General features: G+C 39.4%; 1 protein-coding gene across 6 annotated transcripts in view; it reads right to left on the minus strand.

Annotated features, from left to right (window-relative positions):
- Positions 1-564: 564 nt before the first annotated feature.
- The window catches only part of DEF8 (differentially expressed in FDCP 8 homolog), a 49941-nt gene continuing 24259 nt past the window's right edge, over positions 565-26246 (minus strand). The window contains exons 4-11 of one of the 6 annotated variants that reach the window (XM_085889869.1): positions 10490-10631; positions 9654-9818; positions 9365-9492; positions 7030-7143; positions 6583-6663; positions 4761-5003; positions 4545-4654; positions 565-1392 (exon numbers count right to left, since the gene is read on the minus strand). In XM_085889869.1, coding sequence (XP_085745995.1) covers positions 1311-1392; positions 4545-4654; positions 4761-5003; positions 6583-6663; positions 7030-7143; positions 9365-9492; positions 9654-9818; positions 10490-10631 — 1065 coding nt within the window. In that variant the 3' untranslated portion in view covers positions 565-1310. Of the gene's footprint in view, positions 1393-4544; positions 4691-4760; positions 5004-6582; positions 6664-7029; positions 7144-9364; positions 9493-9653; positions 9819-10489; positions 10632-26246 lie in introns of all 6 variants that reach the window. The other 5 variants (XM_085889865.1, XM_085889870.1, XM_085889866.1 and 2 more) reach the window with 5 other exon arrangements.

Below are 26246 nucleotides of genomic sequence, written 5' to 3' on the forward strand. Positions count from 1 at the left end.
AAGAAAATTAGGGTATGGTGAGATGCGAATCCGTACACTTCTGAACTTCCTATGTGAAAATGGACTGCATTTTCGAACTCAGTGGGGTTGATTTACTCTAAGAAATGTTTAGACGGACAACAAATTAATGAAAGATTAGAGAATATCGAAATGAGTAGGATTAGTGACTCAACTCCAGTAATGATAAATCTTGTTTTCGGTCATATTTTCGAAATGGTAGTGAATTCATTGTCGGTGCAGTCATTTCTTAGAGTAAATCGACCCCATAGAGTTCGAAAATGCACTCTATTTACACCTCGGACATCCAGAAGTACCCGTAATCGTACCTGACCATACCCTAATTTATTCAAGTCATAAGACCAAGTCGTCATATGGAGCGACCTCTAAATCACCTCCGATCAAGCTAAAAAAATTTTATGCGCGTTATTGGATCATATTAGAATAATTTTAAGCTTGTGGAGCAACATTCTATTTTTTTCGACTTTTTTGGACCACCCTCATCTATATATATATATATATATATATATATATATATATATATATATATATATATATATATATATATATATATATATATATATATATATATATATATATATATATATATATCAAAACAATGCTTCAGTAAAAACTGAGCAGAGAATGATCATGCCAAAGGTTGCAACAGAAATAAAATTAAGGAAAGAAAACTTTGCCAAACATACACAATGCACACCTCAAATTTTCCCGTGTCTGACAGAGTGCTCCTCGAGTGCTCCCATGTCTGATAAAGTGCCCGAAGCTTACAGAGCAAAATTCTTTCACCTTTGCAAACCTGAACCCATCCTCACATGCAGCATGGGCCTGCAGGCAAAGTCTCAATGTGAGCTATATTCACAGAAATAGTCACACACACACACACACACACACACACACACACACACACACACACACACACACACACACACACACACACACACACACACACACACACACACACACACACACACACACACACACACACACACACACACACACACACACACACACACACACACACACCTGCTGTGAAATTGCATTGGTCAAAGCTCGGATAATTTGTAACAAAATAAAGGTTTGAAAGTGCATAAAGGTAACAAATAATTTCAAGAAAAGTGAAAGAAATAAAATAGAATAAAAACGTTAGTCAAGATGTATAAAGCTGTGCAAACACCAGTCCAAGACCTGCTGCAGAAAACTTTGGAGTGCAGTGATAATCGGAAACATGGCATGGCCTGTTCTAGTCTCTGGTCAATCAGAGAGGATCCTTGCAGTGCAGCGTCGGCCGAAATTCAAACGCGTTCCTGAGACTTCTTCCTCGAGGAGAGTCGGAGGCATTTTAAGCAAACTGCGGCATTGTCAAAAAAGCAATCCCTGTGAAAGAAGCAAAAAGCGGAGTAGCAATTAAAACGTAGAACGATCCATTGGGTTCTTTTGAAGTGGAAAGGCAAATGAAACAAGCTATCAAATGCAGCCCTTTCTGGTACTCTGTATATCGTTGGAACTTTCTCCACAAAGCTGAAACTTTCATAATACATTGTTTATAACAAGGGAAGTTAAAAGCATGAATTAATGCTGCAGCACCATGGAGTACATGTGGAAGATCACCTCCCGAATGAAGGGAGGGGTATCGGACTGTGACACACAAGTTCACGTCTTCCAAGAAATGCAGTCTGGCCTGGTTGTCTATATCAGTGCCCACAAGGTGCAGTAAACCCTCGTCCAACAAATTTTCACAACATGGATTTGTTTACGAGTGTGGGAATAAATGCGACACTTATTTCCCGAACGCGCATAAAGCTTGATTATCCGCAGGTTTGAATGTGGCACTGTGACCACATAATGCACAGTGATGACGTCTTTTTTTTAGGCTCGAATGTGAGTTAACACACAACGCACATCAAGGGGGGGGGTGGCAGGAGAGAGAAGGACAAAACAGTGGGGAACAGAGACATTAGATCTGATGAAGGAAGAGGGATGGGGCGGGGAAAACGGGGTATACAAGTTGGACACCACAGGGACTTTAGGGAAGTCTCCCACCATCTACACTGTTTTCAGTCTGAATAGCGCCATGGTTGAGTGAGATTGTGCCCAGCCTGTTGAATTCTTGAACTCAATGCTATTTAGCCACGACTGTCCCCTTAAATACAGTATGGCACCGAAACGTCAAGCCTCTCCAAGTGGTAGGGGAGTGAAGAAATCCGGTAAGGTTATGAAAATTGGTTCCGGTTCCAGTTCTTGAGCTGTGGTGGTGTTCTTCATGGTCGCTGCCGACTTTCTCAAAGACAAGTTTTCCCGGTGTTATTTTGTTATCTCCACGTTTGCTGCATGCTTCGAGTTCGATTTTGTTTTTCAACTTGTGCCAATTTGAGAACATTCGCTGGACTTTTCATATCGGGATCCTTGAGGCACTACACTTCGCCCTGCCTGTGTGCACGATCGTGTTTATTGTATTTCCTCCTTATTAACTTCAGTTTTTTTTATTTTCACCACAATCCCTCCCAACTATACCCTCTATTTAATGTCTTAAGATATAAAAAAAATTCATAGATCCCATGTCTAAAACGTCCAAATGTTATAGCGTTTCCTTTCTCCATTCTCTTAACTCGCCTTCATTAAACCCATCACCTAACGTCTTTAAACATATCTCGGACTTGAAAAAAAATTTAAAATTCCAGTTTGCAATGCATGTTTGTATTCTATCAATCGTGCTTTCTGTCCAACTTCAGTGCAAATTCACCCAACCTCCTTAAATCTACCTCCTCCTAGCTCCTCCCCTGTTATAACCCTTTACTACCCTCCCATCTTGCCCCTCACCCTACCTCCTCTTCGCATCTCTTCACTGTCCTTGTCCTCAACCGTCTCTCTCTCCAAGTTCTGCAATTCTCCCCTCCCCTCCTCCCCTACCCACCTCTGCCCCAAAGCCTCCTCTCCCCTCACTTTTCTTTAACAGTGGATCTCAAACATCTGGGGCCTTCACTCCAACCTGACAGATCTCTCCATACAGGTTGCCATTGACAAACCAGACATAATCTGCTTAACAGAAACTTTCCTCCTTCAAGATGTCTCTGAATCCTTCGTATCTCTCCCTGGTTACTCCCTCCTCCGGTATGATATAACTGAGCCCCGTCCTGGCAGCAGAGTTACTCTATTCCTCACTCTCCACTCCATGCACTGCCCTCGCTACACCACACCCCCAGGAATACCTCTGGCTATGGCTTCCCTTCCACTACCACCTCGTTTATGTGTGTGAAATATGGTCCACCAAACAGGGATGATTCTATTTACATCTCGGTCACCAAAAACATGGATCAACTTCTCTACACTCATCCAAACTCTCTCGTCCTCATATGTGGTGATTTTAATTGTCATCAAGCCAGTTGCCTGGGTGTGGGTACCTCTCTCACCTGCCATGGCACTTCAGCAACTCTTTGGGACTTACTCAATCTGTCAACTACCCGACCCGGGTCTCAGTCAACGGAATATCATCTCTTATGGATTTGGTTATGACCAATTTCCCTGCAAATATCTGTTGTTCTTCTGCTCCAATTGATTCATCTTACCATATGCTTGTTAAAGTGGACATCTCTCTGGTCATTCTTGGAGAACCATCTCAGCGACGAGTCTGGCATTTCACTCAGGCCGACTGGCAGGGACTTCAAGCATCCAGGCAGGGAAGCATCCAGATTGAAGCAGGGAATTCAAGTCGTCCAGCTTATGAAGAGGCTTTGAACTCTGCTGTGTATACGCACTTGAACCAGCATGGTCACAGCTTTGACAAGTCAAGTGGTCACCCTTAGACAGAAAAAAGTGGTTTGCTGGAGGTGTAAAGGAATCAAATTGGGAAAGAGTTGAATCACCATCTCTCAACAAAGAAGGCGGTTTGCAGTTTCATCTGTCACGTACGTGGGACAAAGCTCTAACATCTCTTCCACGCCGTCTGCAATTGTTACGTGACGCCAGGATTGGTCTGCAGACCAACTCACCTTACTACCGACGGAGGGCGCGGAGCGATTCTCAAGCTTCTTCATCACTTCAACATCCGCTGTGACCAAGGTGAGTAGATTGTCGCCGAAACATCGGCTTTACCAACCAGCAAGTCCAGCTTTTCAAAATTATAAACTTTCACCGTTTTAATTTGATAGGATGAATAACAACAACATGCATCAATTTAATTTAAAAAAGTAGTAAGTAAATAATGCAAGAGATTTGTAAACTATTAAACACGATGTAGTACATCAAACCATTAAGTTCACTTCAAATGTGAGGTTTGTGGAAATAATTTCTGATTGAGAAGTTTGTTCCTTTGATGCTCTGGGATAAGGGAGCAACTCAAGGAAAAGGTCTCAAGACAAGGAAATTCAGCTCGGCTTCGCAACCATTCACGGAGGTTTGTACTCGCACTCCTAACATTCAGCTAAGTTGTTAAATACCGGTGATGGAATTTCTGAGAAACTTCTACATGGTCTATAGCCTATAGGTGACTAAATGATGGATGTGGGTGATGGAGGGCGTTTCTCAAGAACCTGTGGAAGACGGTCGAGCAAGAGGGGCAGACGGACGCGTGACTGTCGAATGGGAACAGCGCTTCGCCATTATGACATATCTCACAGATGAAGCCTTTAGCCTCACATTTCTGTGACACAAAACCCATGAAGAGTAAAATCATTCTCTGCAATGTCAAAAAATAAATACATCGCAATTAAAAAAAAATGCATACAGGGATCCTCATGCAGAACAACCTGAATGCTGATCCAAACAAGTTTTTCTCCACTATCCAAGTTGTTCATCATCACAGTAAATCTTTTTTCAGCCGAAGATACACGTGGAAACATTGGTCCAACCTGACAGTCCAGCTTGATGTGTTTGGCAAATTCAGTGTTCGTCTCCGTGAGCGAGTGCACGAGCTGACCCCATGCTGCCTCCAGCAGGTCTTGCATCGAATACATGTCCACATTTTCAACAAAATGTTGTCGCTTTTGCAGCTGTGAAAACAACACACGGGACAGCAAGAGAGGCAGACAGACGGATTCCCAAGGTCAGAGGTGAATTCCTACGGACTGCCACTCTACTATCTGTAGTGAGTTGGTGGCCCGCTGTTTTATACCAATTTACATATCGCCTTGCTCCTCCTGCCCTCTTCCCTCAAATAATCCTCGACTGCTCACATTAACAAAGTCCAGGCTGGTTGCCTACTTGCATTCCTTAGTTCCCTTATCTTCCCAAATGTGGAATAATCTCCGTGTCCGTTGTCCCAACCTTCCGACTTCAATCTTTCAAACGTTATTGCCCATCACTACCTCGTGCACTCAAGCAGGCACATCCACAATCTCTTCTACACTCGGTAATTTTTATCCCATTATGTTCCTTTCTGGGCCATTGTTACTCGTTTTTGTTATTCCTCTTGTCCTTCTTCTATGTCAACCCCCCCCCCCCTACAATGCCCTTTGGTAGTTTGTGAACCTGCTGCCTTTTTTTATTTTACAAAGCTCCTCCATGAGCCAAGACCCTGTATTAGAAAAAAAACAAAAAACTAGAAGGGCACTCTTCGACATTGCAACGGCGCCTTACATGCCTCCGCCCACATTATTCCATCATTCTACATAATTGTACCAAGTTTGATTTAAATCTCTGAACCCAGATTCAAAATATTAAATAATTCTGGCTGCCAGACCATGCGTACAATCCGGTTGAAATTTAAAACATAAATTCCCCATGACTATTATATCATAATTGTGACATTTCACGTCGATTGATAAAACGGTTCAAGAGAAAGAATTTAAAAAAGATTTTCATTCAACCCAATATGGCTGCTTAGATCATGTGACCTATTAATTATTTGTGAACACCCTGGTATCCCCAATGTTTGGGGAACATGTGGGTGAAGTTTACCCTTGATATGTCAAGCTGTTCTCGAGAAGATTTTGAATGGTTCATTCTTCAAAAAAAAATCATAGCTGCCAAACCATGTGACCTTCGACATCATATGTGGAGAACATTTTGTTTCTCATGGATAGGCGATCATACTTGTAAAGTATCGCCTCAATCTGTTCATCCGTTTCAGAGATTTTTGAAGGTTTTAATGTCAAAAACAATATGGCTGCCACACCACGTGACCGATGATGTCATAATTATTATTAAAACATTCCACATGAGTAGTCGCACCAATGGTGAAAATTTCATGTCAATCGGATAAACGGTTGGAGAGAAAGCAGAAAATTAGGAGGGACGTATGTACGCACATACATACATACATACGTGCATATGGACAGTCAAGGATTACTTGAGAAGTCTTGCCGTACATACGTATGGGCAACCCGAAAACAAAATGCCTCCGGCGACTTTGTAAGCGGAGGCATAAAAACAGGACACAATCACTGTGAGAAGGCTCGATACTATTTTGTTGTGATATTGAGAAAAGTTTGATTCACAATGAGGCAGTTAGGGGGGTTGAAGGGTTCAGGGGATTTGAAATACAGAATGGACCCTGTTGGTGAAATGATATGTAAATGGCTGTGGATGTAGTTGAGCTGGGGTGTGTGTTTTGAGTGCAATGCCCCTTACCCTTAACAGAAGTCTTGCTTTCATTGCTTCTGTACAAGTTACCAAATAGGGTTTCATCTTCAAAATATCCGATCTGAGCTTCTGTAAACGAAACAAAGAAGGTACATCGTTAACGTCTCCATATAATTTTTGAAGAGCGTTTTAATCAAAGAAATAAAAATTTTCTTTGAAGTAATACATAACGACTGTGAAAAACCAAGAACCCACCCACTCCCTCCCTCTGCACCTGCAACCCAAATATCCCTACTCCCCCATTCCCCCAACCCACCCATTCCTGCAATAAACCAGAAGTGGATGAAAGCCTAACAGCGATAACAGCATGCTCTCAAAATACATGACCACCCAGATAGCATCATATGAAGCGCCAGCATCACCATGTTACTCCTGGACACCACATAGTTGCTTTGTTACAAGAACATGATGCAACAACAAAAAAACAAAACACACCTTGATCTGAGCCAACTCTGTAATGTTTGTGAAAAGGGCTGGGTTAATATTCTTCACATTTATAACTGGTCTCGACTGCATAAGCTCAAGGAAACGAAGACTCGACCTGCAAACCTGCAGCCGAAATCACACACAACACGAAGCGGAGGTTTCAGAACAAAATGTGGAAATCATCACTGCAGGCTGAGGATACAATCAGGATAAGAGACGGACTTCTCTACCCACGCGCGAGTCGACGGCCCAACTCCAGAAATATGCTTAGAAAAAGTTTTGATGACATTTTTTTGTTCGAAGTTGTCAATAGTATCACCATGGTCTAATGTTTCAGATTGACCTGGTTGAAATTGTGGCACTTGACCTTCAAGATCAAAAGATCTATATTGAGGCCAAAATTCAATTATCTTCAAAAATGATCACCCATCTCACCATGGTCCAAGGTTTCAGGTTGACCCAGTTGAAATCGTGGCATTTGACCTTCAAGGTCAAATACTGAGGTCAAAACGTCAATTTTCTTTAAAAATGATCTCTCACCTGTACACTTTCAAAAACCAGAGAGATAACCAAAATATTGACCAATCAGAAATTATGAATAAAAATGCAAATATCTCTGACCGTTTGACTCACATAATACTTTTGTAACTGATGTCCTAAAACTTGAGATGCATGGTGAAAATGTTTTAAAAGGTTTGGCCCATAGTATTCGGCACTGAAAGGGGTAAACTTGGCTTAGGAAGTGTATACAAGTGGAGTGTGTCTGTCAGTCTTCGAGTCAGTGTGTCTGCAGACCACAGACCCCCCATATTGTATATATACACAACATGTATGATTGAACATGACCAGAAGTACAGCTTAATTCACCCATGTGTATTGATTTCAAAATGTCTACATCATGTGGTGCTTCCTTCTGCTGTGGTGGTGGTTATTATTTTTTTTTGCAAACGTCAAACATGGACGACTGCATTATCGCTCCAGTTGCTATACTTAAGCAAAAACGAGATTCCTCTTCCACCATTGATTTGTATGCTGTCTCACCTGCCAATAAATTAACAGAGTGCGTGCCCAACTACATGTTGCCTCTGAGGATGGGAAGAACGGCATCAGTGATGTTGCGACTGAACCAGAAAGTCTTACTGATCAAGTTTCTTTACCCATTCTAAATCGACTCAAGAATATTTCAGACCATTACTGGAGGGATTTGGAGATGAAATGGCACATGATCTGTGATGTCAACTTTTCCTCAGAAAGCCATTTGAACAGGTGTGAAGAAAAATCAAACAAACAAAAAAAATAGACCTGCAAGTTTTCTGCAATAACGATCGGTGGAAACGATGACCAGACATTGGACCCTTCTAACCAAAGCCATGGAAGAAAATTACCGCCAAAGAGTTTCATTTCCAGAAGAAAAACGTTCCACAACGCGTGACAACACCATTTGGGAGATCAAGTATGTTTTGTTCAACCACAACAGCTTAAAGCACCACTTCTTCGACACTCGAGTGATAAAACCAAGTTAGTGATAGCAAATTCATTAACAAAGGCTCATGAGGAAGATGAAGAGTCGGATTTATCTGATGGCATGACATATTGACATCTATCAACCAACTATCTGCAGGATATTGTTCCTTCAGCACTTCATGTGCGCAGAGACGGAGAGTATTGAAGGGAAGGAAGTTGACACCACAACATGGTAGTTTAGAAATGACGTTGCATCGGACAACTAGATCGGACAAGTTGGTAGACTTGCTCCATGCTTCCGGTGATACAATTGGAATGGACACAATCATCAGCCTGTGGCTGCTGGTTTGCATCATTGCTGGGAGCATGGCCGTGCCACTGATGCAGTGCCCTTTTCCGATTATGGAAGAGATTTTGGAATCTGTTCATGGTGCTTGCGATAGCTCGCTTAACTCTTCACGAAGGACACTGTGGGATCCTCACTGGAAGAATTTTCTTCACAATTTCCTGTTATTTTCAATCTCTTCGCACAATAACTCATTAATTGGTCAATATTTTGTCTCTGCATCTTTGGTTTTTGAAAGCATACAGAGAGGAGATCATTTCTTTTAAAGAAAACTGTAATTTGACCTCATTATTTGATCTTGAAGGTCAAATGTCACAATATCAACCAGGTCAATCTGAAACCTTGGGGACCATCCTGATACTTTTTAGCATGGTTGACCACATTTAAACAAAAAAAAAAAAGAAAAAAAGAAGGTATATTTCAGGGTTTTGGCCGGTTGACTCCACAGGGCAATAAAGTAGTCATTAGGGTGTCATTTAAAGGAGGTCATCATGTTGTAGGATGTAGAGTGTGTCGCCAAAACAAAGTAATCACCTTGTGAGGCTCCATGTCCCAGTTATGCAGAGCGCGTGCCGGAATGGGTAGCGAGTCATTCCAGTGGCAGGAAGGACAGTAATAATGGCCGGTGTAATCGCACAGTCGAGCTTCGGCCCGTACACCGCCTGCTTCCAAAAAGACGAACACCACAAAGGAATTGTGCTCAAAAGACATTGAAGTACAAACATTGTGGAGGAAACCCGAAAGTCTGGGAACAGGCAGAACAGTCTGACCAATAATGCACATCATCCAGAATAGAGTACATTACACATAGGCACGTACGTACCCATGGTGATGGGCTGGCGACAGTCTGCACAGCGGTAGTCCTGTGCATGCAGCCCCACCTCGGGACAAATATCCATCACATACTTTGCCTGGTGACTGACCTTCAGTCGCACACACGGTTTGCAGATGGCACTGAGGCAGCGGCTATGACAGTTAAACCTGCAGCCTGCAAGGTGAGTCAATTTGACAATTAAATTAGCGATACATCCTTGTTGAAGAGGCATACCTAATAGGCTCACCCTTATACGGTGTCTGTATTCTATTATGGTTAAATACTGTAAATTCCAAATGCTACTATATTTCGCATGAGGTATATTCAACCGTATAAATGACAGTTATTCCACAATAAAGTCAATGTGGCAAAAACCATTCCATACGTTCCAAATGACTCCGACACTCGGAACAGTAAAAATGGAGGCCTGGACCTGGTGCTTACGTTTTAACTGTGGCGTTGAGTCATCATTGGTTTATCAGGTAAAACTGCCCATCACAGAACTCACGAATCACAACAGGACGCTTATACCAACATCATACTCTCTGCAACGTGTGACGGCAAACCTTGGAGCTTTTTTTTTTACTCCACAATGAGTACGGCTCAGGTTTGAGTAAAAACACCGCACGTGCACACGCACACACAATTAAAATATGGAACTTAACCCATCGTGGTCTTTAAAACTCTCTTACCAACAAAATCCATTACATCTTCAGGCAAGCTACGTACCTCGGCCTATCTGTGTACGATTTCAAGTTCGCAAGAAAAACGTGTCCATCACAACTTGCTAACCAGGCAACGACATGAGCACACATCGAGGCCGGGCACATACTTATTAAGCGTACCAGTGCACGTGTACCATGAGTGCAACATTCCCCATACGAGTGTGTTGCACTTGTCACAGCTGTGCCGGATGCCTCTGCTCTTCCTCTTTCTGAAGCGATGGTCCAGGATCAGCTTTATGTCTGGCTCTTCTTCCTCCGGTTCCTGATCGAACCATACACTTTAAAGACATTTCTCAGATAAAAATCATCATTCAAATAGAGTATAAAATGCATGCAACGACAAACATTCGTTTGTAGCAACACTAACAAACTGCAGCAAAGTTTCGATAAAAGGAAGATTTGGTTTGATGAACAAATTTAAAAGGTGCTAAAAACAAGAAAAAAAAAAAAAAAATAAAAAAATTAAAATATTCAAATCCTGCCCTCAATAAGACGGTGTGTGTTTCGACACCGCATCTCGATGCAGAAACAAAGAGCAAAGCAAGCATCATGCCCTCTTTTTCTTCAATGTGGCAGAGAAACATTCCAAGGAACAAAGTAATTCATTCCAAGCTTTCCAATTACCCAAAGAAAGTGCATATGACCCCCACTTGACAACGAAGACTGCTCACCCAATTCTGTAAATCAATGTCAATATGGTTTGGGAGGAGAGTGGAAGTGGGGGGGGGGAGGTGGGTGGAGAGGGGCACACAAGAGGGCCATTCAGTCCACCCCAGCGTTGTCGCAAGGAGACTTTGGGCCGACCCTCGTCTTGCAAGGGAATTGGGCAGGAAACTCTGTCTATCTGTCTGTCTCAGCACTGGCACCAAAGCCTGGTGTTGGCTTAGTGGTTAGGGTGGTGGCTTGGAATCCTAGGGTCCTGAGTTCAAGCCCCGTTGGGCCGCTGAATTAATACACCGGGAGGTTGACTCAGCCTGTCATCCTTCCGAGGTCAGCAAAATGAGTACCATGGCACTCGTAAGGGGGACACTGCATCAGCGGCATAGCCGCGTCCCAACCAATGATGCAACCAGCAGCGACAGGCTGCACTCGATAGAGAGAAAGAGAGCACTGGCACCAATAGTGCCTTCAGAAAGAAAAGGTGAAATGTCTTGCATCAATATGTATTCATCCCCTTTGCTATGATGCTCCAAATTGAGCTCAGGTGCATCCAATTTCCTTTGATCACCCTTGAGATAGCTCCACAACTTGATTGGAATCCATCTGTGGCCAATTAAATTGATTGGACATGATTTAGAAAGAAACACACCTTTCTATATAAGGTCCCATCGTTGACAGTGCATGTCAGAGCAGAAACTCCACTATGAAGTCCAAGGAACTGGGTTCTCGTAGAACTCTGAGATAGAATTATGAGGAGGTATAGATCTGGGGAAGGGTAGAAAACAATTTTTTGGTTGTTGAAAGTTCCTAAAAACACAGTGAGCTCTATCATTAGGAAATGGAAAGAATATGGAACTCCCCCAGACTCTTCCGAGAGCTGGCCGTCTAACCAAGCTGAGCAACCGGGCAAGAAGGACCTTGTTCAGGGAGGGGACCACAAACCCAATGACCACTCTGACAGAACTACAGAGTTCCTTGGCTGAGATGGGGGAACCTGTGGGAAGTACAACAGTCTCTGCAGCACTTCACAAATCGACCCTTTAATGGGAGAGTGGTCATACAGGAGACACCCCAGAGACAAAGGCACATGACAGCACGCCTGGAGTTTGCAAAAAAGGCATGTGAAAGGCAAAAGATTCTATGGTCTCATGAGAGAAAATTGAACTCTTTGCCCTAAATGCAAAGCGCTACATCTGGAAGAAACCTAGCACAGCTAATCACCCATCTAACACCATCCCTACTGTGAAGCATGGTGGTGGCTGCATTATGCTGTGGGGATGCTTTTCAGTGGTAGGGACGGGGAGAGTTGTAAGGACAGAGGGAGCAATGAATGGAGCCAAATACAGCAAATCCTTGAGAGGATAACCTGCTTCAGAGTGCAAAAGACCTGAGACTATGGCGAAGACTTACGTTCCCACAGGACAATTACCCCAAGCATACAACCAAAGAAACACTGGAATGGCTTCAGAACAAGAACATGAAAGTCCTTGAGTGGCCCAGCCAAAGCTCAGACTTGAATCCCTTTGAGAATCTGTGGAAAGGCTTGAAGATTGGTGTTCATCGAAGCTCTCCATCCAACTTGACAGAGTTTGAGCAAGTCTACAAGGAAGAATGGGAGAAAATCCCCAAATCCAAATGTGCAAAGCTGATGCAGACATACCCAAGAAGACTCGAAGCTGTATTCGCTGCCAAAGACGCTTCTACAAAGTATCGACTCAGGGGGCTGAAGACATGAAAATCAGATATTTCTGTATAATTTTTCAATAAACTTGTAAATATTTCAAAAACATGTTTTCACTTTGACATTATGGTGTATTTTGTGTTGATCAGTGACAAAAAAACTCAATCTAATCCATTTTTAATTAAGGCTGTAACACATCGAAATATGAAAAAGTCATGGGGTCTGAATACTTTCTGATAGCACTGTATCTCTGGTCTGGCCGAGACAAACGCTTGGGCCTCGAGGCTGTGAATCCACTGAAGGAGGCGGAGCACCAGTTCCTGGCACAATACACCAGCACTTCACAGGATCTGCCCCCATCAGTAGATAAATAGGGTTTCTGGGACGCCCATTCAAATGAATAGGGGGAAAGGGAAAAACTTTCTGACCCAAGCCTCACAAGTTCAAAATGGGAGACTCATTTCCTCCCCCTCCCATACAAGCAAATGCAAAATTGAGACTCATTTCCTCCCCCTCCCATACAAGCAAATGTAAAATGGGAGACTATGAAAGATTGAGACTTACTGATTAAAGTACTTCTTCCCCTTCAGATTTTCATTATACTCAGAGCAAACCAACGAATATTTGTCCATGTTCTACTTTAGGGAATAACTTAATTTTCTTTTAACATTCAATTCCATCGACTATATTTACTTTATCTTTTCAAGCACGAAAGAAAGGGAAGTTCACTATTCCTCCTTCGGTTCTGTAAAATTGGGAAGTGCCTTGAAGAGCACAGTCATGCCGTGGAAATGAAGAAGTATTCAGTGCCCATGTCTCCAAATACAATTCATAGTTATATATTAAATCATCAGAACACTAAAAGAACAAAGTTTAGCTAAAGCAAGCAAAAACAACTTTTAAGTAAAAGAAGATATTTCAAAGTAAGTTTTAAATGAAAGAAAAGATAAAATCTATTTCAGCCGTCACACCCGAACCAAGCCCCAAAAGCCGAAGTCATTTTCTTTATGAGACACACCGGAAAAAAACCCATTGTTTCCACATTTCCTAGACGAGTTATCAACTCGGACTATTTATTGCCAAACGTGAACTTAGAATGTTTTATTCAGAACATTGTGTTCAGATGATTACTCCAACCTTGAAGATCAATCGTTTTCACAAGATGAGAGGTGAGATCCTAAAACCAATTCATTATTTGTTGTTTTATACAGAATTAAATCACTATACAACCAATAATTATTGTATGTTTTTTTCTAACAGGTTGTCCCCAATAAGAACATCGTTGATAACTGATCTGGAAAATGAGGCCATTGAATATCATGAGGAATGGCAAAAAATGAATGACATCCTTAGACATTCAATCGTTTAGAAGAGAATTGAATGACATTATTGTTGGTTCGAAGGAAGTCCTCTCACGTCCTCCGACCTTGAATGAGTCGAGTCAAAGGTGAGAAATTATTCCTCTGTCTCTCTCTGTGCATCTCTGTCTTTGTATATGTCTGCCTCTCTCTCTCTCTCTCTCTGTCTCTGTCTATATCTGTCTTGAGTGTTGACTCATTTTTTTTTTTTCAGTTTAAACACCTGTCTGGTTGAACCGAACACACAACTTAATCTTCTGGAGGAATCTGTCACTATACTCAATCTTCTGGAGGAAAATGCTTTTGTGTTTTTAATGTTATTTAATATCATTATATAATCTTTATATACCCTAATGGTTCTTCCTCTTTCTTTGAACAGAAAATGGTGAAAAATCATAATCCGTCAGACGCCAGAGAAAGAAAATTTTGTTCAATGTTTTTACAGATAAGCTTTCCTTATAATTATCTGATTTTGAATTGCAAAAAAAGAATAAAGGAGATGTAAACAGGGGGGGGGGGTTGGAAGGGAGGTGCACTCCCCCAACGACCAACCACCCCCCTCATCCCTCTCCCCTCCCCGTATGTGTGTGGGGAAGGGTGGGGGTGGGATGAGGGGGGTGGTGGGTCAAAGGTGGGGGTGCACAAGGGGGGGGCTTGTGTGGGTGGGGTTTGTGTGGGGCTCGTGTGGGTGGGTGGGGCTTGTGTGGGTGGAGCAATTTTTTTTAATTGAATAAACATGTTGTGTGTGGGGAACTAATAAACGAATCACTAATGATGTGGATATGATGAATGTGGATGTGGCTTATGTGGGTGGGGTTTGCGTGGGTGGGGCTTGTGTGGATGTGGGGCTTGTGTGGGCGGAGTCAAAAAGGGGTGGAGTTAAAAAATATTTTTCAATTTATCTTTGTCTTTTGTAATTCCTGTGAATAAAGTGAACCTAAAATCTCTTCCACCTTTAAATCACATAATTTGTAAGTCCAAGGAACTGTACCGACGACATCAACAATTTAAAAAAGTTAATTTGTCCATCGCTTTGTATAATCTTCAAAATAAGATTTCCATCTGTATATTCTTACTATATCACCAACTTTGAACTTAGGCTTTCTGACATTAATCTCTTTTTCATATTATAATTTTGTAAATGTACCTAATGGTTTAATTTTCGTTGAGGTATGAATTGTATCATTGTACTTATCTACAATGTCCTGAATTAAAGATAACCATTGTTGAGAACCGAGTTGAGTGAAATTTTTATATAGTCTTTCTTTTAAAGTGCGATTAAAACGCTCAATAACAACCGTTTTTCCTTCATTCAAGGTGCTGTATAATATAATGTTGTTATTTTAAAGAGAATTCATAAATGTTTTGTTGTAGAACTCTGTACCCTCATCAGTCCACAATTTTTTAGGTTTTCTCTTGCTTTTATTGAATATCTTTTGGAAAGCTCACATAAAAGTATTACCTGTTTTGTTTTTCAAAGGGACAACCCACACATATCTACTCCTTAAATCAATAATGGTTAAAGCATACTTGTGCCCCTTATCATTATTGAGTTCAATTAAATCAGCGAACCAGATATAATCAACTTCCTTGGAATAAACCTTCCTTCGATGAAACTTTGTGATTATTGGTTTTTGTAATTCATCAGCAAATTGCTCTTCCATCTTAATGACATCATTAGAGCCTTCAAGTTTTTTGAATTTCTAAGCCCAAGTTTCAATTTAGCAATGATCATCTTCTTCACGATGAACCGATCAACTTTTTCTCTCAATGTTGTATTTTGTATCAGAGACAAATTATACAACATTTCTCTATCAGCTTCAAGTTTTTCTTCCAACGTCGTGCTATTCACATAATCAATATCATGCTTCATGCACACTTCTCAACCCGATTGATAGGTTTGCTCCACGGTTTGGGATTGTCAGCCTCATCTAATCTTTTATTCAAGTTTGTTCCTGAACCACAGAAAGAATACCCTGGTCGATGCAGTTCCGCTGGTATTCCAGTTGTTGTAAATTTACTTCCTGATAAAAACTTTTGAATATCTCTCCCTCGTTTGTGTTTGGTGATGAATTTACTCTTTTTAGAGCCACACACCGAACATGTGCCTTTTTGTACAACCCTATTATTTTTACTTTTAACATACGAGATATTTTTACTCTTGGTTTTTTGTTTACATTTGAGACAATAACGCATTTATTTCTGTGAAAAATTCCGACAGAGTGCGAAAACCTTTTTAGTTTCCAACATGCACTTTTGAATCTTAATTTTTTAATACATAAAGAATCATTAGAAATGTCTTCACTCTCTCCTCCATTTATTTCAGAGTAAAAATGTAAAACTTTAATCAAAGTCAATTACACCAACATCACCAATAATAAAATCCTTTCCTTCTTTCTCTTCATTATCTCCACTTTCTCATTTAAATCTTCTCCCTGAAATCGATGTTAATACACTTGACGCGTATATTTCTAATAGACTTGTCAATTCTTTGTTTTCCTCCTCAGTGCGTTGGGATTGATTTATTTTCTGTAATGCCTTTGATCTTTTTATAATCTCACTGGTTTCCATATTTTTATATTTATTTATTCTCTCTCTTTCCTCCTTCTCCCTCTTCTCCCTCTCCTCCTTCTCTCTCTTCTCCCTCTCCTCCTTCTCTCTCTTCTCCCTCTCTCCTCCCTCTCCTCCTTCTCTCTCTTCTCCCTCTCCATCTTCTCTCTCTTCTCCCTCTCCTCCTCTCTTCCCTCAGTTTTTTCAACTCCTTCCTCATCCCTTACTATGCTTGAACCACTTTCACCCCATAGAATATCATACATATATTCATCTGGATTCTGCAATACTCTTGAATCCACAATTATTTTTCTCATAATAGGAAACAAATAAGATTTGTTGATGATTTCTAAGAGTTTTATATTTCATCACCTTTAGAAGTTCATTTTTAGATCCTCGTGGAGGATCTCTAAGTCTTACTCACGTTGTTGTTCTTCATCTTCTTTTTGTGGACATTTTTGTTTCACAGCCTACAGTTTTCATCGAAACTTCCTGAAACTTGGCATATATATTGTTAAGGATTCAGTGGTGGCGGGATTCGGACGAGTGCGTCAATCACTGTCCGTAACCGGTTTGGGTTTTCGCACCCTACTCTCGACAGCCAAATGTTACAGATTTGGTGCCACCCTAACCACCGCCGTCTCCGGGGTTATAACGCCGGCTGGTTCGGCACAGGCCTCGTGTCACGCGTCTCGAATCGCGATACCAACGTACCCCTGGACCTTACCAGTTGGGGAAATAGACCCCGGTTACACACTGGTTTTGTCAGATACCGAGCGAATTCTGCCAGTCTGTAACCATTTTGGTTTTTATATCCAAATCGAGCGGATCGTTCCTCGGTGTGGCACGAATTAATTCAAAGCGGCAACTTCATACGAATCAGCCAGATTTATTGGAGACACATCGGGGAAACACAACTCAAGCAAAGCATTCACGACAATGTTATAATTAATCTATTACCCGTTCTTAACGAGGGAGCTACGGATTACGGGTTTCGAAGGGGACCCTAACGAGATAAACCTTAAACAACATGCAGACAAGACATGGACAGCATGCTGAAAAGACAGAGTACTTGGTGATGTTTCATGGACGAGAGGAAAGTGTCAAAGCACGAATGTGGCTCGTGACAAGCCGATATCCATGGATTCGAGCACCCAAGCTCAAACACGCCGCGTGGCAAAATGGCGCTCGTACTCTTTCTTCTCAAGGCACCGCTTTGCACACGCCCTCCTCAGCGCGTTCTGACCCCGCGTAATGTTGACGGCACAAGACCGTCAGATCGATGGTGGGTTTCAGCTGGTTTCTCACAAGGTCCAGTATACAAGTCCAGGCCTGGCCTGTTCACCAGACCAGGCCAAATTGAGGTGTTGGGCTCCACAGGCTGGGTCCATGGGATTCCAAGACGTCGTCGAGCCGTGAGGTGAGTAGGGACAGTCAGAGGCTATGTCACTGGACTCCGGATGAACCTGTCGATGTCCTCCTCATAAAAGGAAACAAATCCACATATACCTTTAAGAGGAACTGCCACAGAAAAACTATTACCTGTTTTTGTATCATCATTATACATTCCTTTTCTTTGACTATATCCAGGGTCTATGTTTGTTCCCGTTGCCATATCAGGAATAAAACCTTCGACAGCTCCCTTTCCCATTCTATCACTCAATGAATATAGTGTAAATTTCATCATTTCAGATGTAGCAGAGACATAATCAACCGCTTCAACTTCTTGTGTTCCAATATACAAACAAACACTATCAAACATTTTCCAGAAGACATCATTTACGAGAGTAGCGTTTGTGGTATTCGCAGCCTTAGTGAATGTAAATTTACACAAGAAACTTTCGGCGAGATTCAAATAAGTTTGTTGATTATTTAATTCAAAGGTTTTTGTTCAATTTGTATTCCAGTCTGTTCCAGTTATGGCATTTACCTTGAAGTAGTCTTCTTTTTTAGTAGAGTTTGAGATGACAATGGTATCATCCAAATCATAGATACTATCAATTGCTTCCATACTTGTATTTATTTTGGAAAAAAGATGTTAAAACGTTTGAAACCCTGACCCAAGTATTTTAATTATTTTCTGTCGTTCTTGGGGAGACAACTCAGTTTTGCCTTTCATAATTTCTTTTATTGCTTGTAAGTTATGAGATTCCTTTTCGGCATCTTTTATACTCTTTATAGCACCCGGTACATTTCCCACAGCAGAAGCAGTTGAACCAATTAGGTCTTTATGTTTAAGAATAGTTGAACCTATACCCATTAGAGTATAAATTATCCCATCTCCTCTAAATTGATGTCCGACACCCCTTTGTCTCTTAGGTTTATAGTATCCTCTACCAAGATACATACCTTCACCTTTATAGTATGGGGAAAGGAACATCCCATCCCCTGTAATTATTTTATATTTTCCCAACGAATGTTTCCTCACATTAACCATCGTATTTATTTCTGGAAAACTTCCCAGAGGTGAATTCTGATGGATATCATTTCTCCATGAAAAGAAATCATGCGATTATCTTCGTCGGTTATCCGAAAATTTACTCTGTGTATGGTTTTTCCTGACAGCGAGATGAACCAGATTTTTGGGTTCCCTATTGAATTTATAACCAATTGGGGTTGAGTATGCACTGAATTAAAAGAATGCATTTGTTCTTATTCCATCATTATAAGCACCATCAATCAAATCACAGTGAATGAATACCGAATTTATGCCTGAGGATATTTGAATGACATTATCACTGTAAAACGTCCCATTAGTTTCAATCTTTTTTGAGGAGAAACCCAATAACTCTCAGAATGAATTATCAATTGTGAAATCAACTATGTAATTATTTTTAAGTTCAATAGTTGATTTTGAAGTATGTTTTTGAATATCTATAACAATACTTTTTGGTTCATCACCCTGTTCTTTCATAAGGCGAGCAATTTCGGAAGATATTTGAGAAATCTCATATGTTTCGGGTGAAATTGTTATCGTTTTGTATCCACTTCCGGATTATAACTAAACATGTCATTTTTCTCGGTGATATTAAACAAGGTACAAGTCTGAAGACGACGATGGTTCACGAGCGGTATTTTATGATGTCGATTGTTTCAGAAGTTAAGGATGAGACAGTGTGATAATGTTTGACCAAGTTATAAAAATGATCAACATGATGTGGGACGAGTGACAGGTTATTAGCTGCAAAATGTCGAAAACCTGGTTTCGTTCAACAACTTTAAAAATTTGACCTTTGCATAACCTTTAAAGGTCACAAAACAATGTTGTGGACATTAAAATAAGGAAACAGGATACGTGCTATAGCTTATTGGAGTTGGTTCGTCGAAGAAGGTCGAAAACCCGGTTCGATTCCCACAACCTTGAAAATTTGACCTTTGTGAACTTTAAAGGTCAAAGGTCAATGATTATGACCTTTGGTGCAAAACTTCCTCTAGAACATTCCATGAACAAGATAACGTTATATAGGCCATATGGCATTTCACACTCCTCGGATTATCCATACTTTGATGAAATCAGCGTAAAAACAAACTTGAAGGGGGTGCCACGGGCAAGGTGTTCGAGAAAGAGCAAAATGGTTTGAAGACTTTAGGTGGGGAATGACCTCAAGATTATGCATCAAAAATATTGTCATCCTCGCTCTCAAAGTTTGGGCGGTCGTATGATTTTTACATCAAAATTCGAAATTTTCTAAGTTCGTGACCTTGACCTTGTGACCTTGACCTTGGGACGAAAAAGAAAAATCGAGCTCCGTGGGGCAATGAAGGTGCCATTGGGCTAACAAAATATTGAAACCCCTGCCAGATTCGACAAACCCCGTAGGAGAAGATGCAAATTGAAATCGGCTACCCCCTAAAAACACAATTCGCAATTTTATAAGTTCGTGACCTTGTGACGAAAATGAAAAATCGAGCTCTGTGGGGCTATGCAGGTGCCATTGGGCTAACTCAATACCAAAACACCAGCCAGATTCGACAAACCCCTTGGAGAAGATAATTTTTTACGTCAAAATTCGCAATTTTCTAAGTTCGTGACCTTGTGACCTTGACCTTGGGACGAAAATGAAAAAAAAAAAAAATCGAGCTCCGTGGGGCTATGCATGTGCCATTGGGCTAACCAAATACCGAAACCCGTCAGATTTGACAAACCCCCGAGGAGAAGATGCAAATTGAAATCGGCTACCCCATAAAAACACGTTTTTTTGGGCGTGGCTCTGCCCATAATGGGCGCACCACGCCCATTCTCAGGAAAACACAACCAGATCATGATATAAACCTCCCACCAAAATGTTATCAGGATCGGATCAAAACCCACGGAGCTATGCTCGGGACAGACAGACACTCAACAATAATGAATATAGTGGTCACTTATTTTTTTCGTGAACCAATTATAAGTTTCCATATACAAAAAAGATGCCTCATAATCTTTTGTTGCGTCAAGTTGTAGTGGTTATGGAAATGAAGATGTGTGGTCGCTTGTTGTGAAATTAAAACGAAGGATTGTGCTTCTCATCTTATTTAATATTGGATAAAATGTTTTTGTATTGACATTTATTAATTATTTTCATCTTCATCAACTGGTCTAAAATGGCTGATGATTCATTAAAGCAATTGTTATTTGAGCCTTCTTACGACCTAACAGCAATAACAGTCTGTTTAACAATTGTGATGGGTCATTTGGAAGAAAACTATCACCTGAACCAAGCCAACTTAAAACCTGAACAATGTGCTTCTCCTTCTTATTCTTCCTACTTTTACCAGACATATTGACCCTATAATTAAAAGAGTCCAGCAGATCAATATATTGGTTCACGATAAAATATTTTCACGAAAAAAATAAGTGACCACTATATTTGTTGTTGTTGTGTGTGTGTCTGTCTGTCTGTCTGTCTGTCTGTCCCGAGCATAGCTCCGTGGGTTTTGATCCGATCCTGATAAAATTTTGGTGGGAGGTTTATATCATGATCTCGTTGTGTTTTCCTGAAAGTGGGTGTGGTGTGCCCATTATGGGCGGAGCCACGCCTAAAAAAAAAAACGTGTTTTTAGGGGGTAGCCGATTTCAATTTGCATCTTCTCCTCGGGGGTTTGTCGAATCTGACAGGGATTTCGGTATTTGGTTAGCCCAATGGCACCTGCATAGCCCCACGGAGCTTGATTTTCAATTTTCATCACAAGGTCAAGGTCACAAGGTCACGAACTTAGAAAATTGCGAATTTTGACGTAAAAAAATTTCTTCTCCGAGGGGTTTGTCGAATCTGGCAGGGGCTTCGGTATTTGGTTAGCCCAATGGCACTTGCATAGCCTCATGGAGCTCCATTTTTCATTTTCGTCCCAAGGTCAAGGCCACAAGGTCACAAACTTAGAAAATTGCGAATTGTGTTTTTAGGGGGTAGCAGATTTCAATTTGCATCTTCTCCGAGGGGGTTTGTCAAATCTGGCAAGGGTTTCGGTATTTGGTTAGCCCAATGGCACCTGCATAGCCCCACAGAGCTCGATTTTTCATTTTCGTCCCTCGGTCAAGGCCACAAGGTCACGAACTTAGAAAATTACGAATTTTGACGTAAAAAATTATCTTCTCCGAGGGGGTTGTCGAATCTGGCTGGAGTTTCGGTATTTGTTTAGCCCAATGGCACCTGCATAGCCCCACAGAGCTCGATTTTTCATTTTCGTCCCAAGGTCAAGGTCACGAACTATGAAAATTTCGAATTTTGACATAAAAATCATAGTTTTGCACCAAAGGTCATAATCCTTGACCTTTGACCTTTAAAGTTCACAAAGGTCAAATTTTCAAAGTTGCAGGAATCGAACCTGGGTTTTTGACCTTCTTCGATGAACTAACTCCATTAAGCGATAGCACGTATCCTGTTTCCTTATTTTAATGTCCACAACATTGTTTTGTGACCTTTAAAGGTTATGCAAAGGTCAAATTTTTAAAGTTGTTGAACGAAACCGCGTTTTCGCCATTTTGCAGCTGATAACCTGTCACTGGTACCACATCATGTTTATCATTTTTATAACTTGGTTAAACATTATCACATTGTCTCATCCTTGACTTCTGAAACAATCTACATCGTCAAATACTGCTCGTGAACCATCGTCCTCTTCAGACTTTTACTCTATCATCCTTATTTTTCATATCCAATGGTTTATTCAAAATACTTTGATTCATCCCTCACAGTTGAACCTTGTCTTCCATCTTTTGTTGGAAGAAACATTAATCTCAGAGTTAGTTTAACAGGGGGTTGTACAGAACTCAAGAACTTTAATTCATCATTAAATATCAATCCCTTTTCTTGAACAAGATGAAATATTGCTGGTTGTTCTGTTGGAATGAGTCCTGCTTTGGTTTTTGAATCTGCTGAACATTCATTGTTTTGAAGAGCCTTCACAATATAATCAGGGGGTTGATTAATCTCTTCCATTTGTTGAAATAATCCTTCATCATCATATTCTAATTCTCCGATATGCTCTAATTCTTCCTCTGTCATTTGACTGAAATTTTTTAACATTTGAAGTTTTTTAGGAGTATATTCTATTGTGGGAACTGCGGAAGCATCTATAATTTTTTCTTGGGAAGTTTTTAAAAGTGGTTAAAGAAATTTCTCGTTTTCTTTCAAATGCTTCTTCACCCGTTAGTTTCTGTCTGCATTTCTTCTGAATGTCTACCTGTTGTTTTACAACTTTTGAAACCAACTCTTATGTTCCTTTAAACTTCTTGCTCTTTCTTTCGCATCCATTTATTTATTGGAAAATATCATTCACTGAATTATAAAAGGTCAACAGGGAAATTTTCCTTTTCTTCATCATTAAAGTAGATGTGTTCAAATAAATCCTTTTCTTGAAATATTTCATCAAATTTTTTATTAACATTAATACGAGTTGTAATTTCTTCTTCACTAATACTTGTATCTCTGCTTTTCATACGTCTGCGGTGAGTTTCTTCATCAACATCAAAACCGAATGATAAAATCTTAACCCCACTCAGATGTTTAATAATTTTCTCATTCCTTCTGGATTCGTTTCTAATATCTCAAGACCACCAGATTTTAACTCACTCTTACAATATGAATATTTTTTGTACCAAGAGAAACCTCCTCAAATATTTGACCTTCATTCTTCAATCGCATGTTTCCTCCACTGAAATATAGTGATAATCTTCACCTTTTACTTCTCCAGGTCTTATTGCTCTAGTTGTTGATACAATGCATATCACGGGTTGTTTAAAAAGTAAATTTACAATATTCTCATTTGTACTATACAAGAACCTTGATTTATGAAAGTTTTTTTCCAGAAACAGATTTACCTACAAGATTTATAATAATAGTTGTCATTTATATATGTAATTGTTTATAAAACAAAAAATATATTCCTTAATATCTCATCTTGTTTCACAACAATATATTTATATTTTTCAGTCGTGTGCTTCATGTAATCCCCAAATTCCTTTTTACTACAAAATGGAGAACAAATATCTCTCCAAAAATTGTTTATATCTATTGAATTTAACTTGAATAAAATAAAAGTATTAGCATTGTTTCTGATGGAACGACGAGGAAGTTGAAAGTACGATTGACTAAGATAAATACAATTACAAGAAGAATGTCTCCCTCTTGTGTAATAGCTGTCCATTACCATTTGGTTTCTCTCATTAACACAATCATCAAAGATAACGAGGTTCTTTTTTGATTTATCCAAATCTTTGGAAGACGGTATATCATCCGTATTATCACTAAGAATACAAGTTATCGGTTTTGATTTATTTTTACATCTCTGTGCATCACAAAATAGTTGTATTATATCTTCAATGTTGTAATCATTTAGTTTGTTTTGAAGTTTAAATAAACCTATTATATCTTCTTTTTGAAGACCAGCATTAAAACCTTGTGAGAGTAGTTGATACTCAGGTTGAAAACTCGACTTTTGTAAAAATTATTAAATTATCATAATCTAAAAAGTTGGGAGTCAGGGGCATCTTTAAAAGTAAGCAGGTTTTTTTTCACATCCGCTTGAACCAACTATGAGATATCTTAATGAATTTGGAAGATTTTTATGATTGTTATATTTTATCTTATTTTCCCAAATGGGTAAAAAATCATTCAATTATATATTTGGAAAACAGGTTATTTAATTTATCATTGGCTTTTTTAGAAACTCTATACTTAAACCTAAGTTCGGGTTTAATTTCAAGATAATCCATTATTTTATTTACGCAATATCTTGTGTTGATATTTCCCTGAAAATGACAATCGTGAATAATATATAACAACAATCCTTTGAACATTTCTCGAATACGTTCAGTTTCTTCCCTTGTAAGGAAAGGTGTGTTATCACCCTCATACTTTACATTCATTTCTCTAATCAATCTTGTAAAGTAATTCATTCATTTTTGGTGTAAATCTAAAAGAATTATTTTCCTTTTTATATTTTTTATTATCATTAATTAGAAGATAATCACAGAATATACATTGTTTATATGCTTTTGACTCTGTGTTTACTCCCAATCTATCACATGCAGAACAATTCTCAAATTTGTCATATGGAGAATCAGGGAATTCAAGAGGCTCAAAATCTTGTGAATTATTCATATTTATAAAGTAAAACTTTACTTAAACTAAAATTAATCTTCGGTATCATCTTCGGTCCTTTCACAATCATCTATAAAACTACTTTCATAACAATCATTTGAACACAAACTCTCGGTATCATAACTGCGTTCTGTTCCAACAGAGATACTATCATCACTCTCATAATCTTCAAAATCTTCATTTGAATAATGACTCATATTTAATTCGTAGAAAAAAACATTACCATCCATATCTATACTTTTTTTCATTAACAGATTCAACTATGACATTTTAGATATTGAAGGTAATTTTAAAATGGTCCTTAACTACTACCGAACAAAATATCATTTCACTTAATATATTAACATCCCTTATTTCATCAAGATTTACATCTTTCGGGTTGTTGAAAAAAAATTACAAATTTCTCCTTGAAAATTGCTGATGGTCTTATCTTTTCTTTCTGCAGCTTCATCCATGAGGTTTTTCTTTTTTCATACTTTTTCTTGTTTCATTGCTTTTTCTAGTTTTGAATATATTGCCAGAAGGGGAGGAGAAACTTTTGTTGGAGCTACTTTCATTGATGTTCTTCCAGATATACTAAAAGCCCTTCCACCGAAGGAAATTGAAGAACTCGTATTATTCACAATAATTGTTTTTATTTTTATCCAATAGTTCTTATATTTATTCTTATTCAATTTTACATCCTCAATATATTTCTCAGTATCTTTTACAAATGAAGAGATTGATTGAAACTTGTCTTTTGTGTCTTGATAGATTGTATTTATTAAGTGAAAAAAGTTGGAGAAAATAAAATGGTTTTAAGCACAGATTCACCAATATATTAAACAGAATTTTCATCAAGAAAATTTTATTTTAAGCATAGTTTTGTAATATAAATATGGTTAATACAACATACTGCGACGTTTGTAATCATGAATATGAATGTTATAAAAAACACTTTCAAACCAACAAACACATTCAATCTTTTCAGACAAATATCTCCACTTGACCAAGAAACAAAACATTGTGATAGATGTGATAATGATCTTCTTAAATTTTTTTTAATA

Source organism: Eptatretus burgeri, chromosome 7, assembly GCF_056783735.1.
Source record: "Eptatretus burgeri isolate ZD-2024b chromosome 7, Ebu_testis_v1, whole genome shotgun sequence".
In the NCBI taxonomy this organism is placed as follows: domain Eukaryota; kingdom Metazoa; phylum Chordata; class Myxini; order Myxiniformes; family Myxinidae; genus Eptatretus; species Eptatretus burgeri.